The sequence below is a fragment of the Rhinopithecus roxellana genome, chromosome 6 (assembly GCF_007565055.1).
Source record: "Rhinopithecus roxellana isolate Shanxi Qingling chromosome 6, ASM756505v1, whole genome shotgun sequence".
Lineage (NCBI taxonomy): Eukaryota > Metazoa > Chordata > Mammalia > Primates > Cercopithecidae > Rhinopithecus > Rhinopithecus roxellana.
In genome coordinates, this window is record NC_044554.1 from 132,373,592 (window position 1) to 132,392,387 (window position 18,796).

Below are 18,796 nucleotides of genomic sequence, written 5' to 3' on the forward strand. Positions count from 1 at the left end.
TTCAGGATTCCGTCACCATGAAATCAAGGTGAAGGAGGCTGACATTTTTGACCTTAAATTACAGTGAGGGCATAGAGGGCCTCCGGTTAGACAACACTGTCTGGATCTATGTACTAAAACCTAAGGCCTAGGAGTGCAGGGCTTTGTAATAGAGTGTGTAAATGGACATAACTAGCAATTTCAGCAAGGCAAGATTTTCTCTGTGTAGTTGAACACAACTTAATGCAACTGCTTCAGGCCTAACATAAAAGGCTCTTAAAAATTGTTCAAATGTGGATGCACTTCCCTATTTCTTAGCTTTAGATGTGCTTTTCATTTAGTACACATGACTTTGGAAAGACCAATTTGTAAGAAAAGAACAGGGGCCCCTAAATTTTTAAAAATATGAAAATCCTGGTAGGGTGAACAATGTTGGCCTTGATGAAGGTTAGATGGCAGAAAAAAGTAAAGAACATTAAGTATCTCAAAGAGAATCTACCCCATCGAGGGAGGACATATCTGGTGCTATATGTTTATCATAGCAGTCTAAAATAGTGGTTCTCATGTCTGGCTGTGGATTATAATCCCCTGGATAACTTTTGGAAAATACCTAAGCCCTTGCTAAACTCTAATGCTCTGATTTCCCTGGTTGAGGTTGGGGTCCTGGGAATTAGGATACTTTTTGAGCTTTCTGATGATTTAATTATCCAAGCTATATGAGAACTACTGCTCTAGTAGGTAATATATTTTCACCTGCATCAGAAACACCTAGAATGCTATTAAATGTGAAGATCTCTGGACCCAAAAAGAGTTTCATAATCTGGACCAATCCAAATAATGAAGTATCTGTTATGAGGTCAAAGAATATGCATTTTTTTCAAGATGCTCAGGTGATCCTTATGCAGATTCAAGTTTGAGAGCCACTAGCTTGAGTATTCAAGGTACAGAAGGGTTCTGGCAAACACATATGGCTGAGACAGAAAATCTTTTGGTACCTAATCACCCTGGTACCACGCCAAGCTTTCGGAAACAATGGCTGAACATTTTATGAGCTAAAAGAGTTCTAAACTTGGAGTTCAAAGAAAGGGCATGATAGAAATTTGTACAGGAAATAGATAAAGAAGAACATCCATATAGTTTAGAAGAACATCATCTGTAACATGGGGTAGGAGAATTCCTCAAGATGCAGGATATAAATGAGCTGATGTGATTTTGAAGTTCTTTCTATACCTGCCATTTGGAAGCAGGATTGACCCTTTTGAATACTTTAAACTCAGTAAGTGCCAATGGTTGATGGACAAAGTTTCCCCAAAGATACTCAAAAGAAATAATTGATAAAGAGAAAGATATTAAACTTTTTACTAATCAGGACATGCAGGAGCCTCAAGAATGATATATTTGGAAAATAAGACATCTGATCATATGAGAATCATAAGCTGTGAAGAGGGTTTCACTGTTTGCAACTAAAAGAAAATTAAAAATCACCAGACTAAATTTGGGTTCTTTGAAATGATACTACTTTTACCTACTCATTCCATTTAGCTCTTTGAAACAGACTTCAATAAAAATCTTTTGAGAAATTAGATGAAACTGACTTAGGTTCTCTCTTAAGGGTCTTTCTTACAAATTTTGTTTCAGAATTGCTCCAACCATTATCTTGTTATGTGACACCAAAAGCAAAATGAAGTGACACTACTACCTATACAATTCCAGAAACAATTTATTTTGTGCAGCTATTATTCACATAAACTGGAATCCTTTTTCCTCATATATCTGCACTACATAAAATCTCAAGTACTCCAGCTAGTTGAAAAGAAAATAAAAATGTGTAAAATTCCCATAGTTATTCTCAGAAACCCACTCTGCCCTTTACACCACTTATCTGAGATTTTAGACAGTGTACTTTTGGAATAAATTACTCATACAATGTTATCCAAACAAATAGCAACAGCACAATCCATACAATATATTGAAAACTTATCCTACATCTCAACTTGTTTGTATTCCGACTTAGAGGAAACAGAACAATTCAAACACAGAAATGCAATCTGAAATGAACTTCCTGATATTAGGGCGAGGAAAATATAAATGTTTGGAAAGGAAACTATCTGGTCTCTCAACTTTATAAATCTTAAAAATCATTTCTAAAACACTGAAAACAGGGTGATTTGAACAGTAGAAAAGATGGATCATACTAAGAGCATAGTTTCTTAGCACACCAGAAAACTATATATACCCAATCTGTATTTACAGGTGAAGCATGTATATGTCATATCTAATGATGACACAAGGTCTCCTTTGAGCTGAAGACTTGTTAGCAAGATGGGACAAAAATCATGTTACCCTACAGATAATTCACCATGAAAGCTTCTCAGTGAAATCAGCAAAAATCAAAATGATTATTTTAAAGTAAAATTCCATATTTAACTCTGTTGATTATAGCCATTTACTTCATTTATTCATTGTATTTATATAAAGCACAGCAATTTTTATTTAAGTGATATAGGACAGGCTGCTCCTGGCAGACTGAAAGCATGGGAAGAATCAATATGATGGATTTATGGGTTACATATGAATCAAGTTAAGTAAGTCTAGCCCATCAATATTGGGAAAATGCTGTAAAGACAAATAAGAGAAGTTTCTTCAACAAATAAATGCTATGAAAAAGGGAGCTAGAACTGTTATTAGATTAAAAGTGACCTAAGAAACACATGAAACAAATGTAATGTGGAGACCTTTTGGAACCTCAGTTTAAACACACTATGCATAAACATTTTTTGAGACAATGGAGAAAACTTATTATATAAAAAATATTAGTTTGAAAGAATTGCTAATTTTGTTTTATGTAATAATAATGCTGTTGTTGTGTTAAAAATGCTCAAGTATTTATGGATGATATATATCTTACTTGGAAGTTGCTTTAAAATACTCCAGCAGAATTCTTTTTAAGTGTGTGGACAGAAGACCAAGAATAGCAACATGTTAAAAACTGCTGAAGCTGAGTAAATGATGACTACATTGCTAGTACTCATTATATTAGTCCCTCTACTTTTGTGTATCTTTGAAACTTCCTGTAAATTTAAATTAAAAAGATTAGTAAGTTGAATAAGTTAATTGTAGAATGTTTTCATGTAAATTGAGTTTCAAGTTATGTTTTAAAGAGAAAAATAATAAAGGTTCATGGACTGAAAAGGAATAGATAACACTGGCTGAGCTAAGAGGACGTGGATATCTGTGTTATGCATACATGAATGCGTAAATGGAAGGCTACTGATGCAGCTCTGAAGCACATCAAATGGAATTCTGAATGTAATTGCTCATCTTCATTTTTGAAGAGGAATGCAATTTCCTTATTATTCAGGTTTCACAAGAAGAGAGTGTTCTATTGGTCAGAGAATTACCCTTCAGCCTGTAAGGCCATGCACTCATTTTGTTTGAATAATCAGAGTGAAATAAATTGCCTGATCCAAAATGGGCACATAGAAGTTCATTACAGGAAACAGAATAGGATCAATGCCTTAGTGTAGTGAAAGCTGTTGGATTATACGTAGCTACTGCTTCAAAGAGCTCTGTGACCTTATTTATTAAGCTGAACAATATTAAATTGGTTTATACCACTACACTAGTGTCTGGGTAGCATTAGAGACAGAACATGATCAGCTCATTGAGTAATTAGATGAATGATTTTTTTCTTATAGTTTTATGAAAAAAATGGCAATAGCGAGAATGAATCATGTAGAAATGAAGACAAAAAAGCTTAATGTAAGTGTGAACTAGTTACCAAGAGAAATAATTGTGTTTAGAAATAAGATCAAACCTATAAATAATGCAAGAGGGTTCCAGTTGTTTACTAGGTAGATATAATGATCCTAGTCTTTCTCTGTGTAAAAGAGATTTGCACTGACAAGTTTGTCAAATTATAGTTCCTAATTACAATCTGTGAATGTAGCCCTGGCACAATGGAAAGAAATGTACTTTCATTTTTTATTGATCCTAAATAGTTACCAATGATCCCCAGTCTCACTGATGCTTATAATATACATGAGAATAGTAGGATGAGAACTTACTAGGAAATAATGATCAGTTCCCAGTGGAGTAGCTCAGACTGAGGTTGGCTAAGATCCCCAGTTGGGATCTGGGAAGGGTTAACTAACTGCATCATAACACATGGAGCAACCAAGAACAATCACAGACCCAGCACGGTGCCAAGCTTATTTTATGAGCTACTATTTAAAAAATGGCAAATGTTAATAAGCATTTTATGACAGATCTCCCAGAGAGATATAAAACGAAACCCAAAACCCCAAATTAACGAGGATGCTAATATTCATAGGAAGTTAGAGATAAACATTTTAAAATATAAATAATTCTAGAAGTTTTAAATAATGCTATACATAACTGAAGAGTATAAAACCTGGTAATAACTAACAAATACATCAGTCAAAAAAGAGATTAAAAATTATGTCTGTATAAAATTTCCTTAAAGCAAGCTCCTTCTCTCTTTCCTACCTAGTTATTTTTCCACTTCTTTTTCTTTCTATTACAGAACTCTCTTTTGACAATTAATAGATAAATGTGCCCTGCCAGGATAAACTGGCCCAGATATTATGAGTCTAACCTCAATAATGCCTCTAAAATGTAATCTTAAAAAAAAGAACAAAGTGGGTCAGAGTTTTCAGCAAAGGGAGATGCAAAGCGCATCAATATAGATTAAACCATGTAACTTAAGCATATTTGTTCACAAAAAATAAGAGCATAAAATACAGTTAAATTATTATATTGCATACTCTACATTTAGATTTAATAGGGGAGAATTAGAACATTTTCTTTTATCTTTTTTTTTTTTTTTTTTTTTTGAGACGGAATCTCGCTCTGCCGCCCAGGCTGGAGTGCAGTGGCCGGATCTCAGCTCACTGCAAGCTCCGCCTCCCGGGTTTACGCCATTCTCCTGCCTCAGCCTCCCGAGTAGCTGGGACTACAGGCGCCCGCCACATCGCCCGGTTAGTTTTTTGTATTTTTTTTTTTTAGTAGAGACGGGGTTTCACCGTGTTAGCCAGGATGGTCTCGATCTCCTGACCTCGTGATCCACCCGTCTCGGCCTCCCAAAGTGCTGGGATTACAGGCTTGAGCCACCGCGCCCGGCCTCTTTTTTTTTTTTTTTTAAAGACTTTCCTTTTATAATCTTTTTTAACCAGTAAGTGACACAGGGTGAGGATTCCTAAGGCCAGGAGGGCCTCTCCTATGCAAGGTATATTATTGAAATATTTTTCTTTTTTGTGGTCTAGATTTGAGAATGCATCCAAATTATGTTGGCTTTCATCTAAAGAGACTGATGTCAGGCCAGGCGCGGTGGCTCACGCTTGTAATCACAGCACTTTGGGAGATCGAGGTGGTGGATCATGAGGTCAGGAGATCGAGATCATCCTGGCTAACATGGTGAAACCCCGACTCTACTAAAAATACAAAGAATTAGCGGGGTGTGGTGGCAGGCACCTGTAGTCCCAGCTACTCGGGAGGCTGAGGCAGGAGAATGGAGTGAACCCGGGAGGCAGAGCTTGCAGTGAGACTACATTGCGCCACTGCAGTCCAGCCTGGGCAACAGAGCAAGACTCTGTCTCAAAAAAAAAAAAAAAAAAAAAAAAAAAAAAAAAAAAAAAAAAAGACGGATGTCAGATCTTAGTGACCAGTGACATTTCAACAGGTGTTGTTTGGCAGGCAAGAAAACAGAGGGGCTGCTAGATTAGGCTAGACAAGGTAGACCCTGGAAAATATTAACCCTAGTTCCATCTAATCTATAGCAAGTACACTTGGCATGATGATCAACATGGAGATTGAGCAAGAGCAAATTTGCAGTCATTTATATGATATGTCTACCTTGAATCTTTGCAACTTTTAAAAATTCTACTCTTGGTAGAAACATGTCATGAAGTAATAAACACTGGAATGATACACATCTAAGAAGTAGTTACTGACATTGTTTCTTAGGACAGTTGTAAAGAAAAGAATAAACAAAGCATCCAAAATTGACATTATGGTCATATATTTTATTTCTAATGCAAATTTAATGGCAATTCTATCTATAGTTATTATGGCTAGGTTTCAATTATATAGCCACTGACCAATAATTTGGCCTTCTAAATATCATCTGAACTGTATAAATATGAACAGAGAGAAAAGACAGTGGAGGTTATAGTTCTATTAAAATTTATACAACAGTGACTTGAATAGCATGAAGAAAATATAAGCTGTCTATTCACTTAAAAGTTAAAATGAAAGATGGCCATATTTCATGTTATTTGCATTTCTCTTTTACTGACGATTTTATAGGGAAAATGCCTATTTCTAAGATCCTTTAAAATTTCCATATGAGATTTAAGAATGATTCAAGTTTTAAAGTTGCCAAATCCTGTCGATGTCTTCTTTAAAAATTTTTTTCCTCTCTTTTTAGTTCTTATGCCATTATACAAAATTTCCTGGAATATAACATTCTCAATACCCAAAGCCTTGTAAAAATCCTTCACTGCTTCCCACTTTTTGATGAAAACAAACAAACAAACAAAAACTATCCTTGCCCCTTGCCTCTAACTCACTCACAGGAACCCTAGGCAGACTGGTCAATGAGCGGTTCTTAAACATAAAGATTTTACTTCTTGCCTTTTTGCTTGAGTCATCCTATATTTAAATGCTGTTTCTCTTTCACTATGCCCTATCAGTGGTTATATCTTTTTCAATTCTTCAGTGATTATTGTGTATATACACTACTAATGTATTATTATGACTTGTAACCCAAGTCATGTATACCTATAGTATATTTTCTACCATACTAAGGTAACTGAATCTATTTGTTATACATTTTTAATATCTCAAGAGGCTGGGCCTAGTACCATGAAGGCAATGTGAAATACGTAGCATGCATTCAATAAATATTTATTTTATGAGAGAATGTATTATATTGAATTATATTCAGAAAGTTTGGATTGGATTTTAGAAATGTCAGTTACCTGTTTTCACAGCTTTCTGAAAGAGCATAATATTAACAAACATACAGTTCTCTACACTAAGATGATAGGAATTTTATTTAAAAGTATGGATCCTGCACTACTGCTATATACTGAGTTGTGTCTCCCTCAGATCCTCATGTTGAAGTTGTCAACATGATGGTGGTATTTGAAGATGAGGTCATGAGTGTGAAGTTCTTATGATGGGATTAGTGCCCTTCTCAGATGAGACCTGAGTGCACTTTCTCTCTCTCTCTCACTCCACTTGCTTTTTCTCTCCTCCTTGTTCCTTCTCTGCCATGTAAAGACACAAGGAGAAGATGGCTGTTTGCAAGTCAGGAAATAGGCCTTTGCCAGGAACCAAATTGGCTGGCACCTTGACTTTCACATGCATCAGAACTGTGAGAAATAAATTTTTGTTTAAGCTACTTGATCTAAAGTGTTTTGTTATAGAAGCCCAAGAAGCCTGATAAAACTATCAATACAACATTTTAAGCATTTGTTTTATAAAAGATTTCTAATGTTTCTATAGAAATACTTGATAAACTTAAAATACTCATTATGTAGCAGAGTAGCTAATCCAATTTAGAGAAGATTGGGCAAAAATTGCTGGTGATTCTGGGAATAACTGATATAAAATTCTGCTTCACCATTATGTCACTTTTCATTTCAAATGTAAAGGGAATTGGGTCATAAAAAATATTCCTATATGCTTTTCAAACTTTCAGGAATATATAAATTTTCTTTTAAAGCACTTTGTACTCTAATATAATAGATCAGAAAACTTTTCATATAGTTTTGACATAAACAAGATATAGATTTTTATCAAGACTGCATTAACTTGATTAGAAGAGACTCTATATTCTCATTCCTGTGTTATTTTAACTCATTTCTGAATAAGGATGATTTTCACAAATTTGCTTTAGAGTGAATGTCAGTGCTGAGATTATAAGTAGTTAACAGTTTACAATTTTTAAAGAGACTCTGGGAACATAATTGCTTCCCAAATCTTTTGAAACATGTCATCACAGATAGTTCCTCCAATTGGAAAAATTCCACTATTAATAGTATTAATAGTAAAAAAGAAAGTCTGTCTATAAAGGCCACTTTATTTTATTGTTAACAGGTGGTTAAAAGTAGGTGTGGGCCTAGGAGGTGTGGCTATTAAGGTGATAAAAAGGAATTTGTGTTATATTTTTCTATTAATATGGAAGGCTCCAGACATTGGAGAAGAACTGAATCATAATGGGTAACCTTTTAAGTGTTGTGCTGAATGATACCTATTATATGAGACACACATTCTCTTTTTCTATGTGTACTTAATAAATTGACTCTGAATATCCAACTTTTGGGTATAATTGATCATGTTCTAGACAAAGGAATTTTGAGGCCTGGAATATTTTTCTCTCTTGTTTTCCATAGCCCATGTATTTTCTGGTTTCACCTTTAGCCCCTTTTTAATTTTATTTTTTACTACTGAAGTTCTTAGAGTCAACATTTTATTCCTAACCTCCCCCAAAAAGAATGCTGCAATTTCATCCTTAAAGGCAGATATTTTACTATCGTCCCAGTCTTTAAAATCTGCTACTTTCATAAGTATAAAATGTTTCTTTTATTGCTGAATTGAATTTGTGTACATCTTCCCAAGTGACAAGATAAATTCTAGGGATTTTCTGATCCTATTGGGTAACGAATATTCAGTATTATTAGAATTTATGACTACATCATTGGTCACATGGTTTTTGGTTTTACATCAAGGGTCAGCAATTTTTTTTCTGTAAAAGACTACATGGTACACGTTTTTCGCTTTGTAGGCCATATGGTCTGTCACAACTATTCAATTTTCCCTTGTATCATGAAAGCAGCCATAGGCAATATGTAAAAAAAATGGCTGTATGTAGCTGTGTTCCGATACAACTAATTACAAAAAACAGGCTGCGGGCCGGATTTGGCTCGCAGGCCATATAATTTGCTGGCTCCTGGTATGGACAAATAGATTGATAAGAGCCATGCAGTAAACATTTCTATCTCTAGAATCAGACAATGGTAAAGTTAGCTATCTCATATCTTAGTTACATGATATTATTCAAGTGGGAGTACAAAGACACGATAATTTCAAGTTAGTAACATTTAAGTTAAATACTTTAAAAGAAATGCTTAAAGAATCTACAAATGCAAACTTTTTAGAGAAAAAAGAAATCCATTAATGATAAGGTATAATCACTTTTACTCATATATATAATACAAGTTGCATTTTAGAGATCTTAAGCTTTTTTATAACTTCAGCAATTCACTGTATGGAAATGTTACCCAAATTTCCATCTTCCATCCTACGCTATCTCTACAACTACGTTTCTACATTTCAAGTGTATACCTGGTTATTTCTACTTTGCTAATCCTGCCATGGCTTCAAATATAAAATGTATAAAATACACTTTCCAAAATTAGCTCTACTTTTAGACCTAGAATTTTCACCAATGAAACTATTCTTACACTAAAAATGTTGGACTTAAAGAATCATACGATCAACTTCGACTCTTTTATTTTTACCTCTCTTCTATTGTCTGCTACTAAGTCCCCAAAATATTTCCCTCTATCATATGTCCACAATTTATTTATTTTTGCCTATTTTATATTACTGTTGTTTCTACGACTTTAACCTTGCATTGCTACAGCAGCACGCTAGCTGGCATTCAGGCCCAAGTGTCTTATCTTTCTAATTTATTCTGTACACGCTAACAGATAAAACACTGCTTTCATCAGGTCCTTGCTCATACCACTTATCAAACAAGGTGTAAAATACTCATCTTGACATTTATAGCCTTCCAGAAAATCACCCCAGGCTCCAGATCACAGCTTCAGAGCCCAATCTACCTACTTTTCTGTGAACACATTTAATGTTTTTGTTTTTCTTACCTCAAACACTTAGCTTATAGAATTCATCTTATTTTGTATTCTTTTATCCTCCCTGCTTTTCTAATATTATGGTACAAGTCAAGTCCCAACCCATAGTTTAAGTCTTTCCTCACTCTTCAGCTTCAAATGACTGGCTTTGCAATTGGTAAGTTTCAGTTTTTAATTCTTACTTGTTAGGTGGCATTAACATTGATCTAATTTCCCTAAAAAATAGAAGCTGTCTGGTTTAAAGATCTTCATTCTTTCCTAACATTTATAGCTTTTTCTACAGTCTTCTGAATGCAGTAACAGTGGAATGAGTAATTGAAATGAGAAATTCTGATATGCTAGAGGGGACAGAGAGTAGCTTCTCTATAGTCTTTGTTGATTGTTTCAATGTTTACTATAGAATTATTTTTTGTCATAAAAAATAGCACAAGTCCACGGAAACTTTTCTCTTTCTCTTGATTTACCTTCATCATTTTATAAATATTTTTTCCTTCTGTTTTAGAGATAAGAGAATGAGATACAATGTATATGTTATAAGAAATATATTTAATATATATTTGTATTTTCCAATTCAGCATTCTAAAACAGTTATCTGCCAAGTATGTCAAGTCAAGAATGCTCACAATCTCCCTATCACCACAAACTGTTACAATCCTCACCTCTCTGTCCTTTCTTTGGAACATGGCCATTGTGATACCATGGAACTTTTAATGACAACACCGTAGCTTACAACATGATAGTACACCTTGACCAAATAGGGCAGTTTTGTTTTTAATAACATGACATTTAATAGTTTTCATTTTTGTAATTCATTTTATTTTGAATTCTTGGTTTGGATGTTTTAGGAATTTGGACACTCGAAAAAAAGGTTTACCTCGTAAGAACACAAGAGTTCTACTTTTGCCAAATGGAGTTAGAACATATGTTTTTCTATCTCCTCCTTCTTCACTTCTTCCTTTTCTCCTTCCTTCCTACTTTCCTTCCTTCCTTTCTTCCTTTTGTCCTTTTTTTTGCAGACTAAATCCCCAGAGAATCCTATTTATATTTTCTCAATGAATTTTATTACATTTTTTTAAGTAAATAGCATTTCAAGTTATATGTAAGTAAAATGTGCATGAACTATGAAGACATAATAGTAATAATTCAATTTTACTCACATAGTTCTATTTTATTTGGTTCTTTCTTCCTTTGTTAGTACTGGTAAATATATTCCCTCAAAAAATGTTATTAAAATCTATACTTCACAATGAGTTTTTCCTCAAACTATGACATGTATTTTATTTGATTCCATTACATGTTTTATAATTTTGTGTTGGAATGCAATAATTGGGTAGATTATAGGGATTCAAAAGTGATGCAAAGCAGATTTGTAAAATAATAAGTTATATAATTAATATAGTAAATAAGTTTATTTTACATCATAAATGTTAGCTATGACTTTCGTCAATGGATGAATTATATTCATTTACTATTTTAATTATCTATGTTTCAAAATGTTCAAATTGCAACATGATGACACTTGTAATGATAATATTAAACATGTATTTCCTAATAAAATTGAGATTACAAAGAAAAAAATAGCACAAGTTCATTTTTTTATTTAAGTCTCTGACCACATAAGTAAGGACAAAGATGAAAATAGCAAGAACTTGGCAGGTTAATAATGTGGAGTTCTGAAAACAGCCATGACCATCAAAGGAAGAAAATTTTGTCTTCTTGCAATTAGTAAAAGATACTTCTACACTCTTCATTTTCTCCATTTCATGTTTCTATAGAAATATAAGCTGTATGAAAAATCAGTCTTTCATCTACTAAGGCAATAAAAAGACTGTCTTCATATGGAAGTTAAAGGGATTGTTCTAAATATATTTATGAAGATATCACTTGCTATAATGCAACTTTCACTTCCCAGATATCCTGAAAATGGATAAGATTGCTGAGGTACAGCAAGTTGTTTGACAAGTATGCCAAGATTAGGAAGCACTATGTAAGTACAGGCAGAGAAAGAGACACCAGTAATAGGAAATCACAAATGGAACAATCAGAAAGATAGGAGAAAGTCACACACTGAAGACGCTAAGACCCTTTTATCACAGAGGGAGTGAGTAACAAGTATTCAATACAAGGTGGCCACTCAGGATGAAGAATGAACAGTTTTCTGATTTGGAAATGCAAAGTTTGCGGGTAATCACAGAAAAAATAGCTTTGTGCAGATTGTGTGTCAAAACCCAAAAGGCCCATATGCATACATTCACTTGGGTTATGAACAAACAGGAAGAGGGAAGACATGAACATTTAATGAAGACAACATGTGCCAACTGCTGTAAGGCTTTTGTGTTCTTAGCCTTAAAGGGAGGAAATGAGTCATCCAAGGTTGTGCAGCTTATACGTCATCGTTTGGAACTGAGGCTGTTTTCACACTTGTGTTGCTTCTACTATATCTTGTATTTCCTCCAGTGGTGTTTTATAAAAATATGGCTTTCATCTGCTTTACCTAACTTTATTTCACATTTTGATCTCTGGGTATTGTTTGTGCATCTACTATGAAAATTCGAATAATCCTAAAACATCAGTTGGTCCAAACCCCTCTTTTTTTAATCTAAATAAACTGAGGTCCAGAAAGCTGAAGGGATGAGTAAGACACATTGTATAAGTAAAAGAACGGAGACTAAAACTTTTGTTTCCTGATTCCCAAACTCATGCTCATTTTCATTATAAACTCTATATAGAACCCCAAATATATGCAAATCTATGCTTGATTCAAGAAGGAGTTAGTAGAGCATGACAAGAAAATCTCATATCACTCAATTTCTTAAAGAAGGATTTGAAGGCCGGGCGCGGTGGCTCAAGCCTGTAATCCCAGCACTTTGGGAGGCCGAGGCGGGCGGATCACGAGGTCAGGAGATCGAGACCCTCCTGGCTAACACGGTGAAACCCCGTCTCTACTAAAAATACAAAAAATTAGCCGGGCGCGGTGGCGGGCGCCTGTAGTCCCAGCTACTCGGAGGCTGAGGCGGGAGAATGGCGGGAACCCGGGAGGCGGAGTTTGCAGTGAGCTGAGATCGGGCCACTGCACTCCAGCCTGGGCGACACAGCGAGACTCCGTCTCAAAAAAAAAAAAAAAAAGGGCCGGGCGCGGTGGCTTGGGCCGGGCGCGGTGGCTCAAGCCTGTAATCCCAGCACTTTGGGAGGCCGAGACGGGCGGATCACGAGGTCAGGAGATCGAGACCATCCTGGCTAACACAGTGAAACCCCGTCTCTACTAAAAATACAAAAACTAGCCGGGCGAGGTGGCGGGTGCCTGTAGTCCCAGCTACTCGGGAGGCTGAGGCGGGAGAATGGCGCAAACCCGGGAAGCGGAGCTTGCAGTGAGCTGAGATCCGGCCACTGCACTCCAGTCCGGGCGACAGAGCGAGACTCCGCCGCAAAAAAAAAAAAAAAAAAAAAAAAAAAAAGAAGGTTTTGAAATGGAGGAGAATGACTTTCAGTTCTATACACCTAAGTCTCTCTAACTGTAAAGGGAGTCACAGTTACGTTTTACCCAAAGTTGATGGTGGGAGATACATAATGAGAATTATGTAAATAAAAAGAAATCCTAAAATCTACTGCAACTAGGAATTTAAGATTATTAGAAACTAAGTTTTATGTTTCAGATGAGGACTTCTAAAAGGAAGATTATAAAAATAGTTTTTTTCTTTTACAAAATAGAAACTTGTTTTTCTTAAAAAGGCAGTTTTCCACTCTATAGAAAATGAAGTCCCAGATCAAATCAGCAAAAACTGGAATTCTGCTCTATATGTTCAAATTTTTGTATCAACATGAAATACATAAGTACACATGGGAGAGCAAAATATGTTTTTTATAAATTGAAGTTGCTTACATATTCAATTATGTATTGTGCTACGTTTTAAATATACAGCAGGAGCTGTATGCTTTAAGTCAATATGAGTAAAAATAATCATGTACTCTTTAAAGACTGAATTTGCTATGTCTGGAAGAAACAACATACTCCAAATCTTGAGTTTATATATTCCCTATAATATCTAGTAAATAATGATGGCAAGCTTGAACATTCTCATTACCCATTTCCGCAAGATTCCATGTTATTTAGTGGTGCAGACTGCAGTTAAGTAAATAAGTCTACCATTTAAAAATCAGTACTGAATATGAACAGAATTGTGGATAGCCATGAAAATGACAGAGATGTCATTCTGAGAACTTCTGAAAAAGTTAACTAATTCTATTACATTGTATGTATGCACATATATAATGCATATAGGCAAGGAGGTAAGAATCTTATTGCTTATTAAGGTGGCAAGCAAAATGCTATGGAATACCTTAATCTAACAACAAACAAACAAACAAACAAAAAAGCTTCAGTGTACCATCTATGTCATAACTGAAAGCTTGGCCTGACTTTCTTTCAGATATAAATATGAGAAAAATTCAAGAGTTAGTTATGAGCTAATGCCAAAGAACATCGGGAACAGTGTAAAAAGACAAGTTTCCATGTACTGATGTTTTGTGGAATGGCTCAGAGCAGATTTATATCTGCTTTTCTCTGTTTGCTAAGCATGGTGTCCAAGTGACAAATGCATCAAAACAGTGGTTAAACTAGTGATGCTGGAGAAATGAACTGTGAAATGGCGCCTCCCACCTCTTGCCTGTCGCCCAGGCCCACAGCCTTCCTGTGCTCCAGGGCTGTCTTGTTGCACGCTCCAAGGGACTAATTGGCATCTGCGCCATTTGTGAGTCTTCCACCTACAAGACAAGAACAGAAGCCCAATGGAGAAGAAGCAAAAATGCCAGGCAAATCAGAGAGACACAGCAGCATGGAAGCACGACTTTGACCACTGCAAACAGAAATTTATTTAACAATGCTCAGTTCTATCTAAATTTAATTTAGATCTCCACCTAGGCTTTAGAAGAAGTAACATTAAATATAAAAGTACTTTCTCTGGCAGTGAAGACAAGAACACATCATTGTCAAGTTCTACAGGACTCTACAGAGAACATTTAGACTTTTTAATGATTAGGACTGCCAACAAATGCACCAGATGGCCCCAGAAGTGATGTATGCCATTTAAATAAAGTATATTTATTTTATTCAAGTTATGAAACTGTATTCAATTCATGAGTCTTTTGTATAGTGCTCTTCTGGGTAGCATTGTAGGAGTATCTCAGCAACTATAATTATAATATGCTTTACAAAAACAAATTCCAAAAATAAATAAGTTTGAACCAGTAGTTGTCAATGTTCATGGTGTAAGCACACAATTATAGTATTTGTCATCTCAGAACTAAAGACTCATATATTAAGATGGCAAATTTGACAATGTCATCTTAAATATTTATTTTGTGATTACACTTTTCATTAATTGATGCCATAATACCTCATTTGCTGTTGGGACTGCAAATGTATACTACGTCAGATTTCTATTAGATAATTTCTGTCTTAATCATGAGGAAGTAAAATTTCTCTAATAAATTATCAAGATGATATATAGCTTTAATAACTATAATTTTACTTAAGGTGATCACAAATGAACAGAACATCTAAGCATCATTGAAATACAGATGTCATTTCCTGAGCCAGAATGTGAGCATTTATGAGAACAGGTGCTCTTTGGAGCAGGGGAGAAATGCTTAGGCTATTCTTCTAAGTGAAAAAGAATTGCTTCCTAAAGCATACATGTTTCATAATTATTAATCACTTTTCAGCATTTCTTATATGTTTATATCAACATAAGACATTTCCCCAAACTACTGGAGCTAACACTACACCTTGGAAATTTATACAAGTATTTGTTCCTTGTACATCATTTCAGCAGCAGAGCAGCTCTCCTGAAGAGACAAGAATGGCAGCTACAGCCATAAACATCCCAACTCCATTAAGTTTGTGGAAGGAACAGTGTTGACATCCTTTCCTTATCCTAGGAAAGAATGTGGAGTTGACGTATTTGTTCAGCTCCTCCCTCTTGATACATTTCTCTAACCCTACCTGTAACTTTGGCACACTTGAGGTGCCTCGCAGGCCTTCTCTTCATAGAGGGGCTCTGTGCAGTCTCGGCCCCCGTTGGCTGGCAGTTGAATGATGACCCGATGCCTAGACTGCTTCCTGATACTGGAGTCCCCTGCAATGAAGCAGTCTTTTAACCTCTGTACTTTACACTGATAAGATAACCTCTAAATACTAGTCTGTGTGAAGAAATTACATTACCTCCAGCTACATGTGCTTTGACATCCCTGAGAGGCTTTACCTGGTCTAAACATTTCCAAAGACCATTTATATCGAAAACCCAATCAACTCCTATTTGAAAATAGAGAAAAAGTGAAGAGTGGAGAAAACAGTTCCGCAGTCAATTAGACTTCCTAAGGTGCAGTTACAAAGTAATTGCTCTTTTGTATAATTCTTTCCCTTGAGGAATATGACAGATCTAATTAATTTATTTTCCTCTACCTTAAATTTATTTTCATGCTATTTTGCCTAGCCCTGTTTATCACATGGGACTCATACACATGTAATGAATCTTAAATTCAGTGCTATAATGTGAAATTTTATTTGTTATTCATTTAATTTGAAATGCATAACTTGTGAATTATTCTGGTCATTTATTATTCATGTTAAACAGTCTAAGATCTTCAATTCAGGTCGCACTCTAAACATTAGGGATCTAAGTAGTAAAATGAAAGTGGTTTCTTAGAGGCAGACACAGACTTTTTAGAGAAGCAGTCAAAATAGCACTAACTACTATAAATAAGAAACTCTAAAGTATGTTAAAATGGAAAAAATTAAGATATACTTTCAATAAAGACATCGACTTGACAGTACGACTGATGTAAGGATTCAAAAATCTTTTAGTATAAGATCATATAGTGTATACAACTTGCCAACCTTAATAAAATGTATTTCAACTAACATTACATACACTTTAAGGATGAATAGCTGCATGGCACAGGGTTTTACTTACTAAATAATTCTCTCAAGAATTACGTTAATAGAATCCTCCTGATGCATTTTCATTATTTGGAAGATCTTCAAATATTGGATACATAGACTATAGGAACAGAAATATTTTAAAGGATTAGCAGCTCCTAACAATTAACATTTAATCAGAAACCAAATGAAACCTTTTTAAAAGATATGGTGGTGGTGGAGAAAGTATGATTTGATGATTAGAACATTCCCATAAGAGAATACCCTTTCTCATTAAGTCAAGGATATTCTTCGGCATGGTCTGGGCAACTGACTCACCGCCATGTTTAGAGAGGATTTCTGTATTGGATGGGAGAATGGATCAGATTAGTGATTCCTAAATACCTGACTTCATAGGAGAATCTCTTTAACAACAACAACAAATTTCTGGGCCTATACCCTGAACTACTAAATCAGAATCTGGAAGCTGGGTTTGGGAATATGATATTTAAAAATCTTGCCATGTATTTGGGATGAAGGGCCAGGTTTGAAATCTACTGTAATACATGACCTTGTATGACCTATCCCAATTTAAGATTCTGGTCTTACATATAACTTTTTAGAATTATTATTCCCATCGTGGGGTGTAATCTGTACTATTAATGATGGCATAACTATTTTAATGAATAAGCGGGATACTACAGGTAATGGAGTAGGGAATTGGGGGCTAGAAGCATTGGGCAGCACAGAATTAAAGTATTTGAAAATATTGTCATGGACTTTTAACTGTAACAGTAGTTTGAATGCCAGCTGCAACTTTTACATGTTAAGTATAATTTACCTAGGGAAGATCTAAGAAATGTCAATAGGACTTTTAATAAATTGCTAATGCAGTCTCCATCTATTATATTGTCCAAATGACCTGTATTTTAAGGCCCAGGTGATAAATTCCTTTCATAATTCAGAGCTAGGGAAAATTTTGTTTCCCTTGACAATCTGTTAAGAATCCATTGTAGTTCTATTTTTTGCTTTGGTCACCAGAATCTCAGAGCTAATTTTCTTCTCAATTGCAGGAGCTTGCCTCAGCTTTGATTTTCTAGCATAATTTTTCTCTCCCTCTTCCTTTTACCCCCTCCCCTATTCACTGCCTGGCTTTGCCCTTCTTTTACAATTTCTATTGTTTTTTTTTTTTTCTTTTTTTAAAAGTATACAAACTAAATAATCAGACTCATCATTTGTTTAGCTTGGGGAAGCAGGGAGGTTTCTGTTTGCTTGTTTTTTAACGGGGAGGTAAGACGTAAAGGGCTCAAATGGGTTTTTGTTTCCCACTTGGTCAAAGTTCTTAGAGGCAATTACTCTCCAATCTGCAGAGAGAGAACAGACACAGGATTAAGACCAAGGGATCTGGGGACTGGTGGAGGTAATGAATTCAGCATTAGTGGCACCTCATAGACTAAAGCTCCTAGTTATTAACTATCTAGGTGGCACCTGGTGCATAGCTAGGGCTGTTTTACTTGAGGAAGCAGCTCAATTGAACATTAATGTTTCAATTCTATTTTGTTTGTTGATTTGAAAGAAAAAATGTCACTTAGAATACATTTCTGAAACATTCTCTTAACACCTTCTCATCACAAACTCCACAAATTAGTACTAGATATTTAAGACTATGATGACTCTTTTCACGTCCTTAATGGATTCCAGAGTGGCAATCCATTTATTCTTATAAAAAGTTCATATTCCTTAACCTGGCACAGCCCACAGGATAGAGATTGTGAACTGATTAAAGTGGAACTCTTCAAAGCTATGACACCCAGAGAAGAAGTTTAATGGGGTTACACAGGAAGTGTCATGACATCCATGTTTTTACCCATTGGGAGGTCTGTTTCTTCTCAGATTGCAGTTAAGAAATTGCTTGTGCACTCAAAGTTACAGTGCTGTAGAGCTCTGCCAGGTTATAGAGCCCTCAAATCAGAGAGCAGAAAAAAAGGAAGCTATACAT

General features: G+C 35.2%; 1 protein-coding gene across 1 annotated transcript in view; it reads right to left on the reverse strand.

Annotated features, from left to right (window-relative positions):
* LOC104655124 (thrombospondin type-1 domain-containing protein 7A) overlaps positions 1-18,796 on the reverse strand; it is a 126,721-nt gene that overhangs the window by 87,897 nt on the left and 20,028 nt on the right. Inside the window, exons 4-5 of the mRNA XM_030933397.1 lie at positions 15,883-16,015; positions 14,539-14,642 (exon numbers count right to left, since the gene is read on the reverse strand). Of these exons, the coding sequence (XP_030789257.1) occupies positions 14,539-14,642; positions 15,883-16,015 (237 nt within the window). The remainder of the gene's footprint in view (positions 1-14,538; positions 14,643-15,882; positions 16,016-18,796) is intronic.